This window comes from Vombatus ursinus, unplaced genomic scaffold (assembly GCF_900497805.2).
Source record: "Vombatus ursinus unplaced genomic scaffold, bare-nosed wombat genome assembly UNPS02014810.1, whole genome shotgun sequence".
NCBI classification, from domain to species: domain Eukaryota; kingdom Metazoa; phylum Chordata; class Mammalia; order Diprotodontia; family Vombatidae; genus Vombatus; species Vombatus ursinus.
Genome location: NW_020954588.1, coordinates 8,640,842 through 8,664,946, shown reverse-complemented (window position 1 = coordinate 8,664,946; position 24,105 = coordinate 8,640,842). Strand labels below are relative to the sequence as shown.

At 36.7% G+C, this 24,105-nt stretch overlaps 1 protein-coding gene across 2 annotated transcripts in view; it reads left to right on the top strand.

The window, feature by feature from the left end:
* The window catches only part of SLC9A9 (solute carrier family 9 member A9), a 736,009-nt gene that overhangs the window by 246,291 nt on the left and 465,613 nt on the right, over nt 1-24,105 (top strand). For both annotated transcript variants that reach the window (XM_027875882.1, XM_027875883.1), the window contains exon 6: nt 251-356. In XM_027875882.1, coding sequence (XP_027731683.1) covers nt 251-356 — 106 coding nt within the window. The remainder of the gene's footprint in view (nt 1-250; nt 357-24,105) is intronic.

Genomic DNA, 24,105 nt, shown 5'->3' with positions numbered 1-24,105 from the left:
GCTTGACTAGAACTTGGGGAAGGGTGGAATGTGGGATTCTAAAAGCTCAGTTTTGAAAGAAATAAGAAAAAAACTAAAAGGTGGATGTGAGGGGACAGAGTATTCTAGGGATGTGGAACAGCCAGTGCATAGGTGGCAAAATGGGAAATAAATCTTTGGGGATGGTGGTGGTGGGTAATAAAAATTATAGAAATGTTGTCATTGTGTCTCTGTGATTCACTCTGTGTGTATACGTTTTGTTTTTTCCTAGTGACGGTACTGGCTATTTTCCATGAACTACATGTTGATACTGATCTGTACACACTGCTTTTTGGGGAGAGTGTGTTGAATGATGCCGTGGCCATAGTTCTCACATAGTAAGTACAAACATCTGGATTCCTTTGAACAAAAATGAAAATAGTTAGCCCATTCAGACACAATCCCATACATTATACATTCATACATACATATATATATATGCATATATATAGTTGATGTTTTTTGTAGTGGTAAACTGAAACTATAATTTTTATTTCTGCTAGAATGAGGGATGGAAGAACTCCTAGGGTGTGAATATTTCACAGTTTTAGTAACACATATGTAATTTATAGTTTTCAAGCATTTTCTGGGTCTGAGTGACCATGGTGAAAAGATTAGTATGCATCAGAGGTCTGAACCCAGGTTTTCCTGACCATAAAGCTGGCCTCTATCCACTGTGCTATATTGCTTTTCTATTTCTTATTTGTTACAAAAACACAAGTAAGTTCTAGTTTTAAGGTGATATTTAAAGAGAAAAAGCATCAATAATAAACATAGTTTGTTAAGCATTTAATTTCCAGTACTACTATATCAGATTCACTAGGTTTGGGTCCCACTCCAGCATTTTTAAAGAGAATAACATCTCAAAGGGTGTATTTTCCTGACTTTTCCTCCTATCTATTTTGTCTATTTCCTGTATATGGTAAGTTTGGCAAATTTGAGCCTGTACTTAAGGATCAGGAGAGTTTGAATTTTTTTTTTACTCTCTTCCTGAATGTTGGGTATTGTGGGCATATGTAAATCCATCTCATTATAAGTAACATTGACTGAGGATCTTCTCATCCCTCATATAATTTCCCCATCATCCCCAGACTCAATTTTATTTTTCTTGAAAACTTTTAGATGCCAATTAGTCTGCTATCTTTCCAGCCTCTCCCCCTTTAATCTAGACATTTAGCACTTATATTTAACAAATGGCAATTTGGTGACCTTTCCTCAAGTCAAAGGTCTTCTCTCTGGCTTTAAATGAGCACCAACATTTCAGCCAGCTGTCAAATATCCCAAGGGAAAGTAGCCATCTGATAATTAAATGTGGCCATACTACTATATTCAGGATGTTAATTACTTTCAATCTATTTGAGATATGTTGTGATGTATCAAAGGGTATTTAAAAGTCAGTGCTCACTGGTGAAAGACAGTATGATCATAAAGTACAATCTTCTTCCTGCCCAATGGATTCTTGATATAGATGTGGCCCCAATGTGAACATTTTCTGAGTCTCTTTATCAAATCTCATGAGACTTGCTCATCAGCCATAAGAGTTCTTTATTCTTGGCACCAGAGGCAAATATCAATGAGAACAAATTAATAATATAAATGAAATCTAAATCACAGAAGCACAAGTATTAAATATTTTCAACACATAATTCAAGAGAAATAATGAGACTATCAGAAACAACTGTCTGAGAATGCCTTCCATTAGTATGGTCATGGAAGTAAAAATATGCTGAGTTTCTCATTTTTACTCTCTGAATTGGCAAGTTATATATTTTGCTTTAAAGGTCAAGTGAAATAGTACCACTGAACTGCAAGTGACCTTCAGAAAATGTAGGAAGGCACCAAATCAGTGAGTGATTGGCATTTTCCCTTTTATCATGCACACCAATCACAATGGTTTGCTATCATGAAGATGGAAATCTAAGAAAAAATATGGGTGCCAACAAGCATAAAGCCTGGTGTCATTTTTAAAGTTTCTTCATAACTTTCCCCTTAGTTAACCACAATGTAGCCTTGCTCTCTCTCCCTCTTCCTCTTCTCTGCACATATTTTTCAATCATAAAATCAGAACATAGGGGAAAAATGTCTCATTTCCTGACACGGCAAATTTGCTGATGTACTTGAAAAGAGTGTTTTTGAGTGTTGATAATCACCTACGGTTCAGAAGCTATGCAGTGTTGGAGCAACCCTAGCCCAGATGAGAATTTATAATATAGACATTTCCTGAAGTATGAACACTTGACCTTCAAATCTGCATAGATGCAAATGGATCTTTGCCTGTCTCTCTCTTCAACCATCCTGAAACAACTCATCTCAACCTTCTTTCTCTCATCCTAGACAACAAAGCTGTCCTAGCCCAGTGGGGTCATCTGCTGGTTGGAACAGTGAACTTTCAGACCCTCTCACCACTTCATTTCTTCTCTATCAAAGGTCACAGTATCATAGGATTGTAAATTTAGTACTAGAAGGGTGCTTAGAAGCCTTTGAGTTCAACCCTTACATTTTGCTGATGAGAAATGAAGGCACAGAGTGATTTGCCCATGGCCACAGACCTAGTAAGCACCTGAAGCAAGATTGAACTCAGCTATGTCTGACTCTGAGTCTATCTGTCTGTACACTACTAGTCTACTCATGATGAAGATCTATCCCTTTAATTTTTCATAACTCATAACTACAACAGATAATCAGATATATGTTAAGAAGTCCCCTTTAATTTCTTTGTACTCTGAATTGCCCTTTTACCAAAGTAAGGTCTTTCCCACTCTTGGCTCTATTTACGACCCCTAAAATGATCCTAATCATAATGTCTCAGCACAATAGATGTGCTTAGGGTAAGGAAATTCATAAATAGGAGGCAGTGTGAAACACAGGAAAGAGGGCTAGGGAGTCAGAGAACCAGGGTTCAAATCCTGATTCTGATGCATAATTCCTATGTGACCTCAGCAAGTGACATCACCTCTCTAGATATCATTTATAAAGTGAAAGATTGTACTAGATGACCTCTAAGATTTTAATATAGGATCCTAATTTTTGAAATGTAATCAAAATATTTAAAAACTACACCATCAACCTCTAAAGCCCTTGAAAATACCCATAAATCCCATTCAGAATCTTTTCAGAAGTTTCTTTCATCTAATTAATCCTATTTTTCTTTCTTATGATCTTCAGAAAAAAGAAAACAATTTTTTTTGCTGAATTGTATTTGTTTTGTTAATTACTAATATTACAATAATCTTTTTTCTCCTATTTTTCATTACAAACAAACAATAGTCCAGTTCTATTATATATTAAATAGGTATTTGCAGGCTGGCCTGTAAGTTCATATATTATTTAAACATTGTTTCTTGGGAAAAAATAATGTGTTCCAGGTTTCAAACATCTGACTTTAATGAACGTTAACACAACCCATTTGTAAATAGGAGGCTTCCTTTACTTTAAAATTCCCATGGAATCTTTCCTGTCTGGGGCTAAGTAAAGATAACTTGATGACATCTTTTGATCTGTGTGCTCAGCTTGGCATGTTGAATAATTCTATTTAAGCATGCTTAGGCATGTACCATACATTACCCACAATTACTCTTTTTGATTTCAAGGATTTAGGGAGTACTATACGAAAAGCATGTATTTTTGTATATTGGTATATTTGGGGAACAAAAATGTAAGTATTAAATGTATAGTTGATTCACAAGTGCAAAGGTTATTTATTTGGTCACACTGAAGGAGAAAAAGGAGCAATAAGAAGATCTGTAGAACCATGTTTTTATAATCTGAAGCAAATAAATGAATATAGAAATCTAAGTTAGTTTTGTATTTCAACTATACAGATTTTTATTGATTTTCATAAATCCATGAAGATAGAATTTGTCCCTATAACAATTGCCTTTACCAACACAGTACTTTGTATGCAGTCAACATTTAATAAGCCTTTGTTGAAAGTTGACTCTAAATGGCCTAGAGAAGGATGGCTTTGTATAGACCACCCCTATGGAAAAGAATCCACCCCCACGGTAAAATGTTTTGGAATGAATTCCCAAATTATATACCTGAGAATAGATAAAATAAAGCCCCAAACTTTCCTCTTAGTTAATTAGTAGATTGCAAAAAAGTCCTGATGTATGATTGTCTTCTGTATTGCTATGAGATTCAGTTCCCTACTTTTTTTTTATAATTATCAATTATTGCAACCTTGCTTTCTTGTTCAGCAAGAGTATGATGAATTCTTTGCCACTTTATCTAAAAATGTTGGTGTATACAACACTGAAACAAACCTCCATTTATCAGGAGAAGGAAGAATTTCACAGTACTGTATGTAAATGCCTCCAGATTTCTATAGGGACAAAAGAGGGCTCTTATTAAACAGCTGGCTCTTGAATAACAATAAACTTACTATAGATGTACTTATTTCCTGTTAGGCAAGGACTTAAAAGGAAATTCAGTGTAAATCATTTTCTTTTGGGAAAAAAGGCAAATAGATCTTCAGTTTTATCTCTTTAGATAAAAATATTGTACAGCTGCCTAGAAGTTGTTACTACAAAATATCCTTTAAAGTGTGGTATTGATACCTGCTTGATTCTCAGAGAAAATAGCTTCTTGAAAGCAAACATTTCTAAGGACTTATATGCCTTAAGGAAAATTCAGTACAAGAGCCAAATAAGACAGACCTATGGAATCATAAGGTTCAAAAGAATCTCAAGGGGTCATTTAACCTCCATGTAGTGCGTTGAAGTCTAACAGAAAACAAAATAGTGTAAAACCATGAAAGGAATAATCATTTTTGGTAGTTTGACTTTATATTATCCCCTAGATTTAAAGTTCCCTGAGGTCAGGAAGCATGTGCTATACTTCTTTAAATCCTCTAATGCTTTTAGAATATGTAAACAATAAATGTGTTAGATGAGTAAATGAGAAGACAAATGAAAGAATAAATATTACTGAAAGTAGGGTCTTGCTAGTAAAAGCACCAGACTTGGAGTCAAAAAACCTAATTCTAAGTTCTGACTCCATCTATTATTAGTGTAATCTTCGGTTGAGTCTTTAAAATTCCATGAACCTCTTTCTCCATATTTGTAAAATGAGAATAATAACATTTGTGCTACCTACTTCAAAGGGTTGTTGTGCAAAGCAAATTCAATAATGTATGTTCATTATGCAGATGTAGGCTATTGCCACTTTAATAACAATGTTATTCATTTCATCTCTTTTGATGGAATTCAGAAAGAAATGGTCCTGGGACAAGTCGATATATTGCTGTGATTATTTTATATTTTATATTTTACATTAGTATTGCTTTGCATTTAGTATTCTGTTGATTGTTGTAAAGGTAGATAAAATAATTGCTCTTCATAGATGAATAAAAGTATTAGGGCATACTCTTTATCCTCTGTAAACTCACTGAATACATCTTCAGGAAAGCTCCATTGCATATAGGACAACAGGGATATTACATACTTCATCCATTTCTTACATGATTTTCATCTGTGAATATTTGGCATGGCAAGAGATACTAAAATGTTATTCTTACCTCTTTTTGCATCCCTGTTAAGTACAGACCTGTTCCAGGTCTATTGTAGTTTATGTATTGAGTTCTCAAGGATATTTGATGTCTATATTGCTAGTATAGGGATTTATCATTTCTCATTCTATGAACATCAGAGAATTTCTGATTTATAATTTAGCCACCTGTAGCTATGTGTTTGGCAGGTGGGCAAATTTTTCATAGATTACAGTGATGTCAAGCAAAATGCCTTCCATTTTCTTGTATAATCTTCATAGATCAATAAGTCTTGATTCCTTCAAGATAAATCTTTTTGTAATGTGTTGGTAATGATCTGGTCTGGAATCACCAACATAAATCTTTCTATTTTGCTAAATAAATTTGCATGGCTCAGGAATTTTTTTGCCGTTTTTTGATATATTGTTACCTGAGTTCATGTAGAGGTTGCCCATGGATGGCTTTTTGATTCTACTCTAGGATCTTAGCTGTTTCATAGGCTTCTTCTGAAGATAACTGCTTTTGGTTACATTGGATAAAATTATTGATGTAGCTGCTTACAGACTTTATTATTGTTTCATAAAGTAGTGTCTGCCCATTCTAAAAGTATTTCTGCAAGTTTTCTGACTTTCCTATAAAGTGCTCTAAGAATGGATATTCATTCTCTGTTTCTTTTTTGGCAAAGAATGTTAATCTTACTCTAGCTATTTTAAGGTAGTTCCTTGAGGCTATTCCTATGTTTTGCTGAAATATTTTTCCCTTTAAAGATACTTTCTAAATCTATTTTGATCTATTTTAGAATTCTTAATAGTATTCATCAAGTTTGGTATTAAATGGGTGTCCATTGTTTTTAATGTGTTCCCATTCAACTTTGATTTCAGGATGCCAATAGGTCTCTTAACATATTCAATCACAGCTTTCTCCTTGATAGTTTTATATTTTGCATATTCTTTATTATTAATAATAATGACAACAATAATACCCTAACATTGATCTTTCATTGAGTCAGACAGTTAATCAATATTTATTAAGCACCTACTATATATCAAGCAAGATACTAAGCAATGGGGATACAAAAAAAAAAAGGAAAAAGATAGTGCCTGCAACTGATTTAGTCAGTGACCTGACTAGGTTATTAAAGTTGTTGCTAATGATCTATTAAATAAACAGAGTAGAATAAGGTCATAGGGTGGCCATACTTGGAACCATTTTGATGATTACTTTAACACGGAGATGTTTGTGTGTGTGTGTGTGTGTGTGTTTTCAGTCATGTTTCGGTATTGTCCAACTCTCCATGACCCCATTTGGGCTTTTTTGACAGAAGTACTAGAGTGGTTTGCCAATTCCTTCTCCACCTTATCTTACAGATGAAGAAACTGAGACCAATAGCATCAAGTGACTTGCCCAGAATCACACAGCTAATACATATCTGAGGCCAGATTTGAACTCAGGAAGATGAGTCTTTTTGACTCCAGAACTGGTACTCTATCCACTGTGCCACCTAGCTGCCAAGTAAATGGCACTCTGCAGTGTTTTGGTAGCAGAAGAGGATGAAATACATCAGACCCAATTAGAAATATCAGTACCTTAATGTGGAGAAATGTTTCAATGCAGATCTCATTGACCACTTAGGCAAACCATGAAAGTGTCATTAAAAAATTAGAAACAGACCACACCCATATAAAGCCAAGACTTAATAGTACCTTTTTTTTTGTCAATGATGCACTCAGCTCCAAATTACAAAACAATGTGCTGTAAACCAAATCAAAGCAATTATATACAAGAAGAAAAAAACCTTATTACCAAGCTAGATGACAGAAAATAAGAGATGAAATCAAGGATCTACTAAAATCTGACTAGATTAAAATGATATTTTCTATAACCATCATAAATGAATATTTCTTCATGATATTTGACAGATGGACAAAGTATGTTGTTGGCCTAGTAAGAACCATTGCTGGAAAGGTGGAACTCACAAAGTATGCTCCAAAGGTCAAGCATCAAACACCTAATGGCCAAAATGAATTTGAGGGAACTATTGACCTATGGGAAGGCACCAAAAGATTATGTTAATATAGAGCTGGTACACAACATAGAACACTTGAATGCCATCTTGCACCAGTAAGGGCAAGAAAAAAAAAGAAACATATGGAAAGAAATCCAGAAAACCAAAGCATATCATTAATTCTAGATTCCCTTCATCAGTGTTTGAAAGCAAGAATTAAAAGATTAAGGTGATTCATGGAGTCAAAGCAGTTCAGAAAACAGCATAAGCAATTCAACTTTATTATAAGTGACTTTATTATGTGAAACAATTAGAGGTGAAGGGGAAAAAAACTTAGAGTAGGATGTGAAAATTTGAAACTTTTTGGTCATCGGTTTGATAGCAATGATTCCAACGCATTGGAAATGTAAAGTGGATTAAATGAGAAATAAATGGCTTGCACACTATTCATATGACAAATGTCAGAATGGTTATGTCAAAAAAAGGTCTTTGAAACTCTACTTGGAGGTGTCTTAGACTCTAATTACCCTGCAAAACTAGTAACTGGCAGGACTGGATAAGATCCGTAATTATTGGTTCAAAGTGGATCACTGCAAAGGACTTTACCAGCTTTGTCTTAGACATAAACCTGCTTCTCCCCTCCCCCCCTTAACAAAAGGCATCACATATTTATTACTGAAAAATAAGAACACTGTGTCCTCCTCCAAATGTAGACCAATTATGTGTTTATGTACTTTATAAAAATAATTAATAACTTGAATCACTAAAAAAATTTACCAGTTATAACAAAGCAATATTAATTAGCTGAAGAGCAAAAAAGATAGGCCAAAAATTCCAGGACATAAAGATCAACATATTATCAATTTGGTAATTATTGAACAAGCTGCCAGAAAACATCATAATGTTTATACTGCCTCGACTGATTTTACAAAGGCTTTAAATCTGTTATATATTCCTGGTCTACTCATATACTATAAATGCACAAAATTAGACTCAAATGTAGTGAGAATAATAGTGTTTGATGTCCTCATGGAAAACCACTCTCTGTTTAAAACATCACCAGCACGATGTCAAGAATAATTGATATACAGGTGGCATTTTTCAGTTAGAACATGCAGGCTGATTTTAATTCTGCCTATTGTTAAATCTGTCATCTCTTCTAAATATAAAAGAGTATGGCTTCAAAATTAAAGATAGTTTGAAATGGAAAATTATTTATTAACTATATGATGTATATGCATGGCATTAAGCAAGAGAGCTCTAAAATATATATTAAATCATTCCTTTACCTCATGAATTCTTTCTCCAGTGATATAAAAATATTGCTTAGACTCAGTATGCATGAAATTCTTATATACATTAAGGAAAGAAACAGATTGAAGGCTTTGAGAATGAATCCAAATGTCAGGTTGAATCAATCAGTCAGCCAGTCAACAAGTATTTCTTAACCTTTCCTAGTGCTTTATCTCTTTTAATTCTTTCCTGTTTATCCTATTATAGCTTGTTTTGTATATGTATTTGTTTCATGTTTTCTCCCCTATTAGATTGTAAGCTCCTTGAGGGCAGAGGTTGTCTCTTGCCTCTTGTTTTTTTATCTCCAGCATTTAGCATAATGCTTGGCACATAGGAGGTGCTTAATAAATGTTGATTGATTGATTGATTAAGCAGATATGTGTCAAGCCCTATGTTAGGTGCTAAGGATATAAGTATAAAGAATAAAACAATCCTTAGTTGCAATGAGCTTACATTCTAATGAGGCAGATGACTAGTGCATATAGCTTTATCCATACCATAAAAACAAAGTTTATATATACATATGTATCTATCTATCTATCTATCTTTCTATCTACACGCACACACAAAGTAGTAAAAGTTAGTTGGTGGATTTTTTTGGGGAAACGGCAATTTATGATGGCAAGTCATTGCCACCAGAAATTACATAAGGTTTATCGACTGGATTTAGTGATCAATGTAGATTATGGATTGAAATGGTAGAAACTCTGCAAAAAATTGCAGTAAACTAGAAAAAAAATTCTAATACCAACTGAGTACCTAACAGGACTCGACCTAGTGTCTAGAATTATACATCAAAAGCTCCCTATCTATCATGAACTGAGACAGTTTATGTCCTTACTTCAAGTGCAGATATCAAAATATCTTTGAGATTGCAACAAATACATTGGAATGGATTTGCAACATTATCAAAGACTAAATGTTTGCCCTTAATCATTCAGACATTAATTTTGATTCATGAAAATCTTAACAATAACATCTTAAGATGTTGCTGTATCATATATTCCTAATTTCCAAGATACATGGAATGAAAAAGTTTCAAAATATACTTAGCATAGGACCCCCAAGTCATGTAAGAACAGGATGAGGTACATAGCAACCCTGTTGTCCTGTCTGCTCCTAGAATGTATTGATTATGTTCATAATGAATGTACAACTACAAAAAGCAATTATTTATGATAGGGCACTGGCCTTGGAGTCAGGAGGACCTGAGTTCAAATCCGGCCTCAGACACATAATATACACTCGCTGTGTGATTCTGGGCAAGTCACTTAACCCCAATTGCTTCACCCAAAAAAAAAAAACCCAATTATTTAATCCATCTATGTAATACTCCATATAATAGTAAATGTAATAAAAAATGGCAGGAGAGTGATTTTTTCAAGGATTATTCCTATCTGAAACTCATTGAATACAATAAAACTGAGTGCATCATCATCTAGTTAAATTTGTATAATTGTAACTATTTTGTTAATTTTTGTTATTTTGTTAAAAACCAAAGGGCACATTTTTATTGTCAATCATATGATATACATATATAATATACATATTTACATATGTATGTGTAACTCATATTTACCATATATATGTGTGTGTGTAGGTGTATGTGTGTGTATATATATGTACATTTATACACCTACTTATATTCTTAGGATCATTATTAATTGTCCCCTGAGGAAATCAGTAGTCTATCTCCTGTTTCTAATCAATTGTAAGTGCAAAATGTGACAAGAGGGTCACTTCTTGAAACTGATTGAGCCTATAACATATAGTATTTCTCATACCTTTTCTTAACTTGATAAAGTTATTCATAATTTAACAGTTTATCTTTTTGAACCTGACCTCCCTATAGTACCTCTTTCATTTTTGATAGCCAACCAAGAAGCTCAGTTAATTTGAGTGGTTGTCTAGGTGACAGTGTCATATATGGTTTGGGGGTGTTTTGTTGGTGGTGGTTTTCCTTCAAATGGATTAAACTATAAGGTTATTATGCTGGAAGTCAATTCCTTACCCGTTAGTTTGACTTTATTCACCCCCAGTACCTCAATGTTATTTCTTTGTCTAACCCAGTTTTAAACATTTCCTTATTTTGAACCCCCTGCAATCTGGAATGCTAGTTGAGTTATCTTGGTAAGCAAAAATGGAGGCTATGAAATGATGAAAGAGAAGACAGACTATTTAGAAAATGGTTAAGTGAAAAAGGACAGCTGACTTCTTTAAACAAATCCTTAGTTTAGCAGGGATTCTTTATCTACCTGTTTCTTAGCCCACAGCCCTTTTCAATCTAGTTCAGAGAGGCAGATACAGTTCATGCCTCCTATAAATCCTCTGCAGAGTCTCTGCCAATTCAAAAACGATGTAGAAAGTCTTGCTTTACAACTCTATACGTGTTTTTTTTGGAAGTCAAGCATTTCCCCTTATCTAGGATTTCATTATCTGTTAGTCTTTCTATGGCTTTTGTGACTCAGTGTTTCTCTTACTAAAGGGAAGGGCTAGGTTTGATGGTTAGTACCTGCAGTCTTCCTTTTCCTACTCAGTCACACCTCTCTCTAGTTTTATTATCTTCTCCCCATTGGTGGCACTTCAAGGTCAGACTTTTTCTCCCACCGGCCAATTCTCTCCATTGCCTTAGGAAAGCCTACCAGGGAATAATCACCATCTCATCAGCTGAGAGTTTGCTAAGGTGTAAGAAAATGTGTGAAAAAAATTGTTCTCAAAACTGTCCTTTGTATTCAGAGATCGTCCCACTAACCCATTAGCACCAGGCCAAAATTGACTTCAAGGTTTTTGTTTTTGTTTTTTTCCTCTTCATGCTGTTGTGATAGATTTTAACTGATTTATCCATCTCCTCTTGTCCAGTCTTCTTTGTGCTGCATGTCATTCATTTGCAAGATAATTGGCTTAGGTTATAACCCATACTCATGTTCAAGCATAGACTGAGCACCTGACTTTGACCTAGAAGCAAAACTTAAGTGAGATCTATCCTGATAATAATATGCCATGGCTAGTAGATAGAAAATCAGCTTTGGAGTGAGGAAGATCTTGGTTTGAGTCTTGCTTCTGAAAGCTAGATCAAAGAAAAGTCACCCAGACTACCAGTGCCCTAGATTACTCGTTTGTACTGGAAGTTACAGCTGAGTTTTGCCAATTTGCATTAGTAGGGGGAGTTTCCATATGGATTCCCCTTCACCAATTAAATCACAGGTCTAGGAACAAAAAGCAAAAAGAGAACCATACCATAACAATGATTTTCTCCAAAGGTCTGTTCCTTCTATAATGCCATGAAACCTGACCCTTTTCCAAATGATGGTGAGTGCAGAACCATCATACACCCTCCAGGGATGCCTTCAATTTCAAGTTACCCCAATGTTTCCCACCCTTTCCGCACTTCTTCCCTGAGAACAAAGGGCAAAGTTGATGTGCAGTCATAATTCTGGTTTAAATTAAAAGCTGCCTCTTGGCTTGCAGCAATGAAATCTCTTCATTTGCCTTGGGTCACCTAATGAATTTGTGTGGCATGCCTGCAGAGAGTTATAAGTCTACTACGAAGTGGTGTATAGGGTTGAGGAAATCTGACTAAAAGCTCTGGGAAAGAGCAGCTGTACAGCTACAGTAGGTGAAGTCAAAGCCCATTTTTCAGGACCTGACTGCAAGGCCTGACACCATGGCTAGCCATCGGATGATAAATGAACTGTCCTTGAATACCCAGCTCCTGTTAATAGCTTTAAAATTCCTATTGTTTATGGACAAGAAGTTGGGGGCCCTTATTCATTCTGTTGTTCCAGAAGCCATTAGGTACATACATCATGAGATGCATGCATCATTTCCTCATTGCCAATGTGATTGCCAATATCGAGGGGGAAAGGATGAAAAACATAAACATGATTGTGTTATCCTCTCTGGGGGGAGTGGAAAAGTCTCTGATTTCAGTTGAGTTATGGACCAGTATGTCTTGACTGGAAGAAGACTCGTATGAAATTCTAGTTCTAGTTTTAGCCTAATCACCAACATACTCCTGTGGGATGTGAACTTTATAGACAGGTGCATCTGATTCTCCTAGAGGTGACTGTTTAAGCTTGGGCTTCTAAAATTGTTATCTTCGCAAAGTGACAGAGACATACAATGGTCAGTAATCCAGATTTATATCCAAAGTCTGGTAGCCATTTGGGGAAATTTTTTCTGCCTTTCTAAATATTTATTCGTAAAAGAGTAAAAGGGGGCTTTGTTGCTCCAAGTTGTGAATTTGCAGGCTTCTTGCCCTCTTCCTAATCTCTTTTTGGTCATTTCTCTGATCTTGAGAGACAAGATAAACTGAAGGACAAGGTAAAAATGAAAAAGAGGAGTGATACATATCCTTGTGCAAGCCTTTGGAAAATCATTTTGCTCTTTCTTAACAACTGATAAAATGTTTGGTAGTCAACAAGCATTTATTAAGCACCTACTATGTGCCAGGGACTGCACTAATCAATGGGGCTACAAAGAAAGGCAAAATATAGTCCAAGCAGCTAGTCTAAAGAGGCAGAAAACATGAAAACAAATATATATAAACAAACTATACAGGAAAAAAATCAACAAAGGGGAGTCACTAACATCAAGGCAGATTAAGAAAGCCTTCTTGAAAAAGGTGTAATTTTAGCTGAGATTTCAAGGAAGCCAGGGAAGTCAGGAGGTAGAGATGAGGAGGGAGATTTCCAAGCATGGGAAACAACCAGTGAAATTCCCAGAGTGGGGATTTGGAGTGTCTTGTGCAAGGAACAGCAAAGGACCAGTGTCACTAGATCACAGAACATGTGTAAGGGTAGAGAGGGAATAAGATATAAGAAGACTGGAAAGATAAGAGAGCACCAAGTTATGAAGAGCTTTGAGCACCAAATAGAAGAGTTTATATTTGATTCTGGAATTAATAGGAAACCAATGGAATTTATTAAAAGGATGACATAGACCTGTGCTTTAGGAAGATTAATTTAACATCTGAGTGAAGGATGAATTGGAGTGGGAAGGAACTTGAGGCAGGGAGACCAACTAGCAGGTTATTGAAATAGTATAGACATGAAGTGATAAGGTTCTGCATCAAGTGGGTGACAGCATCAGAGTAGAGAAGGGAACATTTATGGGAGAGGTTATAAAGCTAAAACTGATAGGACTCAGCAAAAGAGTGGATATAGGGAAAGAGGGTGAGAGAGATTTAAGAATAGATGATGGCACCTAAGCATCCAGTCTGGGTGACTGATGGATAGTGTTGCCCTTGAAAGTAATAGGTAAGTTCAGAAAATGGAAGGGTTGGTTGGAGAAGGGGAGAGAAAACAATGAGTTTGGTTTTGTATATGTTGAGCTTAAGATAACCATGGGACATCCATTTGAAAATGTCTAATAGGCAGTTGGAGAAGGAAGACTGGGTAAGTGGAGAGATTAGGACTATGTAAGCAGATATGAGTATCATCAGCATAGAGATGATAAGTGATTCCATGGGAACTGATGAAATCACCAAGTGAGATAGTATAGAGGGAAAGGAGAAGAAGGCCCAGAAGAAGCCTTTAGGTATACCCATGGTTAGTTGGTGTGACCTAGACGAGAAGACAGTAAAGGATTGGTCATCCAACTAGGAGGAGAGCCAGGGTGTAGTAATGTCATGGAAATCTACAGAGAAGAGAGTATCAAAGAGAAGAGGGTGTTTGATAGTGTCAGAGGCTGCAGAGGGGAAAGAAGGATGCACATTGAGAAAAGTCTATTCAATTTTGCAATTAAGAGATTATTGGTAACTTTGGAGGGATCAGTTTCAGTTGAATGATGAGGCCTGAAGCCAGACTGTAGAGAGTTAAGATTTGGAGTTTATGTGACAGTTGGGTATTATGTATTTTGTTTTGGGTTTAATTCATCCGCATTACATCTGGCTCATTGCATTAGGGAGGCAATGTAGTTTAGATGAAGGAGTAGTAGAACAAAGCCAAAATGCTTAAACTGTAGTCTCAGCTTTATCCATACTGGTTTGGACAATCTGGCTATCTTCTTCATCCCCGTTCTGTCAGACCTTGTTCTCTGCCCTGGAACCCTCAGCTCCGATATGACCCCAGGCTCTGACTTTTCACTTTACTTTGTCTGGAACTAGGCAACCGTGTCATTTTGTGGTCATTTTCCAAATATGCCATCACCACCCTCTTCCCATTAGAATGTAAACTCCTTTCTGGCTTGTATTTGTGTTCCCACTATTTAGGCACTTACCAATTTTTTTTTCATTTATTTATTCATTCTCCTGGACTCTTTGAATCTAATAATTAAAAGAATAATAATAACTGATATTTCTACAGTGTTCCAAGGTTTGCAAAGTACTTTGGAAACATCTCATTTGCCCTGGACAATGACACTATGAGTTAAATACAATTATCATTCTCATTTTACAGGTGAGTAAACTGAGGCTAAGAGAGGTTAAATGATTTAAAGGTCACACAGATAGTTTTTATGTGCCCAAAGACAAATACTAGGACTTTTTCCAAAATGCCCTACTGCCCCTAAGAGGAAACCTGTTTACTCTTCTTCCAGAGGGAGAGAGAGGGAGAGAGAGAGAGAGAGAGAGAGAGAGAGAGAGAGAGAGAGAGAAAATAATCCTTGCCTAGCTAGAGCAAATGGGTGGTTATAAGGATCACATGTAATAACGTATGGGAAAATGCTTCGTAAGCTGCAAAGTGCTATATAAATGTCACCTTGAGCTGACTTTGAGCTATGCCAAACAATAATGCAATTCTACAGGCTGTGCTATATGGTTCCAGAAGAACTGATTGAAAAGCGAAAAATTCAGCCAGCCGGCCAAGAGTTTTCCCATTTTTTTTTTTCCAGTGACTTGATCAGTTATTTTGGCTTTGTATAGGAGGCACAGTTACAATCATGCATAATATGATTCATCCAGACCCAGGTCCGAGCTTGTGAAACATCGGCATTCCTTTGCCAAACTATGGAAACATCTCAGCATGTCATCTGGGAACTTGGAAGAAATATGATCCAATTTATATGTTTATTTGGTAAACACAAATAAAATTTTCCCATACATTCTAAGCGAGCCCAATACTTTCCATCAAAATTTTCATTGACTTTCAGGATTTTTCATAGCAAGAAACTTCAGATTCATGTATGAGAAATTGACAAAAAATGAATTAAATAGTTGTATTGAGGTTAAACTGATGAACATGTGCATATATACATGTGCCCACTTGAATATGAGACATGTTACATTTTGGAAGAACATAATTCTTGGAGGAAGACAAAATTCCTGGCATAGTGTCTAGTATACAATAGGTGCCTATATCTATGGAGAATTCCAATATTCCAGCAGGAGCATTTCCAGAAACTGACCAGCATAGTGGTTGTCAAGAAAATTACTCCAGGTTAAAGGTTTGAATTCTTTCTACTCCCTGTCCACTCCCCACTCCTGCCATTGTAAACTTTGAGGGGTTGAAAGATTTGGACTTTGACTCAGCATTGATAGCAGCGGCTAACTGGTAGCTTTCTTCTTCTGGAACAGAGAGATAAGTTAATGAAAACTTGACACACCAAGGAAAGAAACTTAAGGACTTCATTGGGGCACTGACCCTTGAATGCTGGCAGAGAGAGCTACAACTAAGGAGAATCTCTTAAAGACTCAATGAGTGGAGAAAAGGACCCCCAGAAGCAGAAGTTAAGAGTTCACATTTGACCTTCAAGGATAAGCCCACTTTCTTTAGGCACCCTTTGTGAGGGAAAGTGCTCATTGGGGTTCTGGGAATTGTTTCATACCAACAGTTCTTCCTCTACCACCTTAGTAGATATACTCTTCTTTTTTGTTTGTTCTTTTTATTATTATTTTTCAACTTTATTATTTTTTATCATTCTTTTCTTTTTAAATTTTGAGAAGACAAGCAAAATGATACCAATTATACAGGTGAAATCATGGAAAATATATTTATGTATCAGCCATGAAAGAAAGAGAGAAAGGAAGGAAGGAAGAAAGGAAGGAAGGAAGCTGACTACTACCTCCCTTAAGTCATTCTCCATTTTGTTATCCCCCCACCCCAGCCCACATCTCTTATAACCTTCCCCTCCTATTTCTATATTGGTTAAGATAGATATCTATATACAATTGAGTGTGTGTATGTGTGTGTGTATTTGAACCAATTCCAATGAGAATGAAGTTCAAGTATCACCTGACACTCCCCCCCATGCTATTCCCCACCCCAATATAAAACTTCTTCCTTGTATGCCTTTTTTATGTGAGGAAATTTTTCCCATTCTACCTCCTCTCTTTCCCTTTCTTCCAATAATATATCACTCTTTCTAACTCCTTTTTATGGGTGGGTGGGGGAGCCATTTCAACAAAATCTACTCACATTTATGCCTTCTGTTTATGTAGAGTCCTTCTAACTACCCTAATAATGATGAAGTTCTTAGGAGTTACATGTATCATCTTCCCATATAGGAATGTAAACAATTTAACTTTATCGTGTCCCTTATGATTACTCTTTCATGTTTAACTGTTTATGCTTCTCTTGAATCTTCTGTTTGAATGTCAAGTTTTCTTTCCAGCTCTAGTCTTTTCATCAGGAGTGTTTGGAAGTCCTCTATTTCATTAAATATCCGTTTTCCCCCTTGAAGGATTATACTCAGTTTTGTTGGGGAGATTATTCTTGGTGGTAATCCCAGCTCCTTTGCTTTCCAGAATATCCTATTTCAAGCTGTTCACTTTAATGTAGAAGCTGCTAAATCTTGTGTGATCCTAACTGTGGCTCCATGATAATGTTTCTTTCTGATTGCTGGCAATATTTTCTCCTTGACCTCTGGAATTTTGCTGTAATATTCTTAGGAGTTTTTATTTTCAGTATACCTATTTCAATATTGACAGTATACCTAGCATTGGAGACCACCTCAAGGAGTTTATATTCTGCAAGGTTGTAATTTTTTCATATTCTAGGTTTGTCCATAGAACCCTCAGGGGGCTAGGTTTTCTAGAACTATTGTCCACAAGCCTCTGGTGTGTTCCTCATTAATTATTAACTAGTCACCCAGAGTTAATTAACTTTTAGAAATGGACATTTAGATGGGTGAAGCCAAGATGGTGAAGTACGTTCACATTTATGCCTTCTGTTTATGTAGAGTCCTTAAGTCCATAAGTAGTTCAATAATTGTTAAATTATCTCTCCTTGATCTATTTTCCAGGTCAGTTGTTTTTCTGATGAGATATTTCACATTTTCTTCAATTTTTTCATCTTTTAGCTGTTTTACTGTTTCTTGATGTTTCATTAGCTTCCACTTGCCCAATTCTAATTTTAAGGATTTATTTCTTTCAATGAGCTTTAGTACCTCTTTTTTTCCATTTGGCCAATTCTGCTTTTTTCTTCAGTATATTTTTGTACCTCCTTTTCCATTTAGCCAATTCTGCTTTTCAAGGGGTCAGGTTTTTTTTTCAGTGAGTTTTTGTGCCTTTTTTTTTAATCATTTGGCCAATTCTGTTTTTTTAAAGTGTTATTTTCTTCAGTATTTCTTGTGCCTCTCTTACCAACTGTAATTCTCTTTTCACAATTTTTTTTTTTGCATGACTCTCATTTCTTTTCCCAATTTTTCCTCTACCACTCTTATCTCTTTCTTTAACTCTTCCAAGCATCCTTGTTGGACTTGGGTCTAGTTAGCATTTTTTGAGACTTTGGTTGTTGCTGTTTTCACATTATTTTCTTCTTTAGAGTTTATGTTTTGGTCTTCTCTGCCACTGTAGTCAAGTACTTTTTTTGTTGCTTGCTCATTTTCCCAGTCCATTTCTTGACTTTGAACTTTATATTAAAATTGTGTTCTGCTCACCTGGGGTGGGGGAGGCACTGTCCCAAGCCTGAGGTTTTTCATGCTGCTATTTTCAGACCTAGTTCTAGGACTCTGCAGGTTTCTAGTGTTCCCAAGGGGGTATGATGAAAGGAGATGTGTGCTCTCAGCTCTCCTGGTCTGTGATCTGGTCTTTACCCAGGAAGGGTCTTTGCTCCTTTATAGCTGTAAGTGCTAGTCATCCTCTTGGCTCTGGATCTGTGAACAGGACCCCTGTTCTTCTGCATCCACAAATGCTAATATTCCTTTTCCTTGAAACTCTGACTAGTGCCCCTGCTCCCTTGTGACCAAGTGTTCCTCTCTGTCCTGGAAATGTGAGCCAGAAATGCATACAGGCAATAGAGTTGCCAAATCACATCAGCTGCACCCAGTGCCAGCAAATGATCCCTGTAATCTCTTTCTCACCAGTTGTCCAACACCCTTACAGTTTTGAACTGAGAGCTCCCATAGCTGTTTCTTCTGCTATAACAACTACCTCCAAGGCCTGCTGCTGATGCTGCCTGCGACCACATGGGCTCCACTAGGGCCCTGACCCTGGTGTTACAAACTTCTTCTGCCAACCTCCTAAGTTATCTTAGACTGGATAAACCTCTGACTGTGACCTTTTGTTGGCTTGCTGTCCCCAAAATTGATTTTATGAGTTATTTTACAGTTATTTGGATGGGAATATTATAATGGTTCAGTTGTGTTACTGACCGTACTTCACCATCTTGGCTTCACCCATCTAAATGTCCACTTCTAAAAGTTAATTAACTCTGGGTGACTAGTTAATAATTAATGAGGAACACACCAGAGGCTTGTGGACAATAGTTCTAGAAAACCTAGCCCCCTGAGGGTTCTATGGACAAACCTAGAATATGAAAAATATTACAACCTTGCAGAATATAAACTCCTTGAGGTGGTCTCCAATGCTAGGTATACTGTCAAACACATGGAAGAAGAGTTAGAAAACACAAAAGGGGAAACCTACACAGAGGCAGGACAGAAAACAATTGAGTAAAAAATAACAATAATAAAAGGCTGCCTGGTCTCTTAGAATGTGGATTCCTTTTTATATATTTCAAATAAGTTGAGTATTACAAGTTCTGGCTTAGTAGGAATAAAGAATCCTATGAAATGGTCACATTATGTGAATTTACACTGCACTTTTCCATTGCGCTAGAACCAATTACTATATTTTACAGAAATATGATGTCAATATTATGAATTAGAATACTTGTGACCACTTCTAGGGATTCATGATTTAGACTAATTGTGCTGTCACTGATTCCCCAATAATAGGTCCCAGCCCAAGCCTCACTTGGTCATTATTTGGGCTCTTATGGCTCAGAATCAGTGTAAAAAGCAATTGTTTCTATTCTGGCCAGAAACCCTGAGGGTCTTCTCCTCCTAGAGTGATTTTTTAATACAAGGTAAAAAACAAGGCCATTCTTTGCTTCATTTCTTACCTAACCTTAATCACTGAATGAGTGTTGCTTCAGAGAAATGGAGACCTGGAAAGGCCAAGGTCTCCCACTGCATCAGGGACCATCTCTAGTCATCCTGATCTATTTCTTGCCACTGGACTCAGATGACTCTGGAGGAGGGAGTGAGGCTGATGATTTTGCACAGCTCTGCCTCACTTAAATCCAGTTCACTTGCAAGTCATGGCATCACCTTCCTGTTGTCAAGATCCTCTTTGAGAATGATCGACAAACAACACCTACCCTTGAATCATTGAATGGTGTTGTCTCAGACAGAGACCTAGGAAAGACCTTTGCTTAAAAAAGCCAAAGTCTCCCACTGCATCTGGGGCCTTCTCTGGTTGTCCTGACCTGTGTCTTGCCACTGGACTCAGATGACTCTGGAGGAGAGAGTGAGGCTGATGATTTTGCACAGCTCTGCCTTAAACCCAGTTCACTTGTGGTCAAGACATCACCCTCCTGATGTCATTGGCCATCTTTGAGAATAAAGTACATACAACAATAACAACAATTGGCATTGATTGGGACCCTACTGTATTTTTAGCAATTAGCATGTCACAATGTCTCTTTTCTTAAATTTTAATATTTAAACTCAATCTAAATCCTAAAAGCCGACCCTTGCCCTTCATTTCCTTTAGTCATGCATCATCATTAGTAGTATTAGTTCATATATTCAAGTGACTAGATCTTACATGAAAATCTCTTAGATGATATCCAAGGTTTGAAAATCATTTAGAAGAGGGTTCATTGGCAATGGTGGGTCATAGGATCATAGACAATAGAGTTGAAAGGGAACTGACACCTGGACATTTTTCTATGAAAGAAACTGGGTTCCACAGAGACCAGGCTACTTGCCAAATGTAATTAGTGATTTCAATCCAGATCCTCAGACTCCAGAGCCAACATGCTTTCCGTTGTACCATACAGGATGCCTCATATAACAAATAAGAAATTACAAAGGAAAACTGGAATAAAAAATTAATCAAAAATGTATATTTCTTTTTTTGTTTGTTTAGTTTTGCTAGGCAATGGGGTTAAGTGACTTGCCCAGGGTCACACAACTAGTAAGTGTCAAATGTCTGGTCTGAGACTGGATTTGAACTCAGGTCCTCCTGACTCCAGCTCTGGTGCTCTATCCACTGCGCCACCTAGCTGCCTCAAAGATGTATATTTCTTAAATAGTGGGCTATTCACTTTGTGAGTACAAGGAATGGATAGCCCAAATACTTCACTGGTATCTTCATAGTGTCATAAAAAAGCAAGGAAGGTGCCCGACATGTTGAGCATACCAACTGTGACAAACTTCTAGGAGGATATGGAAAAGAGTCCCACAGAAGCTAGTCAGGCATGAATAGATAGGTTGTCATCTTCATCACTAGAGGGTACATCCACATCAATGAGATCAGAAATCTGTTTGAATATCAAAGAATGGAATCTCTGTCTGCACCTCTGATAGCAACAGTATCTCAGAGCTATTACCCATAGGAAGTTGATATTGATCCCTAAAGAGAATCAACATGGCTAAAAAAAGAAGAGGGAAGGTGAGTGAGAAAATGTACATGATTTCATGACTGCTCTCCTGAGGATTTGACTACCTTCCCATTACAGACATCCAGCCTTAGATTTTCAGCTTGCATCCAGGCCACCTCATCTATTACCCTTGTGGCCAATGGAATCAGAGCACTGGAGATTGGGGTTGGTTTGTTTCTAAACTTGTGCTGATTGTCTTGGAAAGTTATTTAAAGAAATTGAAGTGCTTCTATGGAGTCTATTTAACTTATTTTTGAGACAGTCACACTGATAGCCCATTCATATATTTTTAGCATTTTTTTTCTTATTCTTTTCCATTTCCAGTTCAATTTACTAGAAAATTCAGTATCCATGAAGGATGTCAACCTCCTATTCACCTCACCTAGGGGACATGTTCATAGATCCTTCATTGTACCTTTCTAAAGGTCACCAATCCTTATTACTCTGTAGTTGTTACTTAGTGCCTCCAAGATGAGGAGAGTGCTGAGCACTCAATAAATACCTGTTGATTGGTTAAGAGATCAATGAGTGAGGGGAAAGGGCACTTTTGTAGCTTGTGTCCTGAGCTTTTACTCCCCAGACTAGTTCATCTTTAAGCACATTTTCAGTCATCATTACTAACAACATTGCCCAACAACACTTATCTTTTGTGCAGCTGCTCCAGAGAAGAATAAAGTGATGCTCACCGAATTACCAAAAAGGAGAATGCAATTAGAAAAAAAAATTGATAGTTTAGCTCTTCAGCTGATGGGTTTTTGTCCCTTTGCTTTCATTATTGCAGATTTCTCAGCGGTGTTGCATATTAATTTTTTTCTCTTTTGAAGATGTTTTGAGGAGGTGCTTAATAAATGTTTACCAAATTGAATTTCATTGAATTTTAGTTCAGTAACCTTGGAGAAAGTGGAATTATTTAGACTATAAATGGCCCTTCTTTGAGAGTCCTATTTGGAACTACAATTTCAGGCTATTCAAAAAGCAATGTATATTTTGAAAAAAAATGCTTTCACATAGAACAAAATCATATTGAGCCAATAGAGCTAAAAAAAATGTTAATGACATGTTAGGAAAAAAATTCTCCTAGTTTAGCCATAGCATTCAACAGTGAATTAATTGATTTAGTGACTCACAAAAAACTGTGAGAGATACCAGGACATACGAAATGTGATGCTCTGCCCTTAAGTTGTTCATAGTCTACTAGGGAAGATTAGAGATATTCATGCATAATTTATAGAAGAGAAAAATAGTGAACATAACAATGAAGGGAGGAATGAATAAGGGTCTAGGAGAGTTCAATGGGGCAGAGATGATATTTGGCTGGGATCAAGAGAGAAGTAGTATGGATTAGTGGAAAGATCACTGGCTTTAGAGTTAGGGGACTTGGGTTGAAATCCTTCCTCTGTCAATTGCTATTTGCGTGATCTTTACAAAGTCTATTTACCTCTCTGGGACTCAGTGGCCTCATCTGAAGAAAGAGGAGTTTGGACTAGACAGCCTGTCAGGTCCCTTTTAACTTTAAGTCTATGACCCTACAATCCTATGGAGAAGTTGACATGCAAGCTGCAATGACTAAGATTTTGACAGATAGAAAGAGGGGGACAAAGAATGGCATGAGTCAAGACAGAATCAAGAAACATAAAACATATGCCTTTGCACTGGCTGTTTCCCCATGACTAGAAGGCTCTACCTCTTCCCTTCTCACTCTTAGAATCCCTGGCTTCCTTCAAGGCTCATCTTCAGGACACCTTTCCCTCTAAGTTTGCCTTGTATCTACTTTGTAGGTAACTTGTATATATATATATACATTCTGTGTTCCTTATTAGAATGTAAGTTCCTTGAGGGAAGGGACTGTTTGAGGTTTTGTCTTTGTACCACCAGCACTTTTGGGCAAATAGTAGATGCTTAATATCTGTTGATTAATTAATTGACACAATCTAGGCTCTGTGAGTACTCTACTTTGAATAAAGCATTGTGTTCATGAAGGGGAACTATATTAATGGATTTGGTGGGGAGGAGTGTTGACTTTACTATTCGCCTCCCAAACACGCATACACACACACACACACACACACACACACACACACACACACACACACACTTTCTCAGACAGCCCCTCCAATGCTCTTTAAGGAATCAACAATAGATTTCTAGGTTGGCTGAAACCTACTAAGAACATATGGAAGTTGAGGGTAATTTTTGTTCAGTAAAAGTATGCAAATCTGTCATAAGAAACTTCTACAAATTGGAGATATCCTTCTTAATAGTAACCCTAAAGACACAAATCTATCACCATACCTGCAAATAGAATGGAATGATATTTCCTCTTTTGATCCAGAGGGAACCTGACTTGTCAGCAGGTTGTGAAGGCCTCCTAAGTTCCAGTGGAGACAGGAGACAGGAGGGGGGGGGGAGAGGAGAAGAAGAAGAAGAAAGAAGAAGAAGAAGAAGAAGAAGAAGAAGAAGAAGAAGAAGAAGAA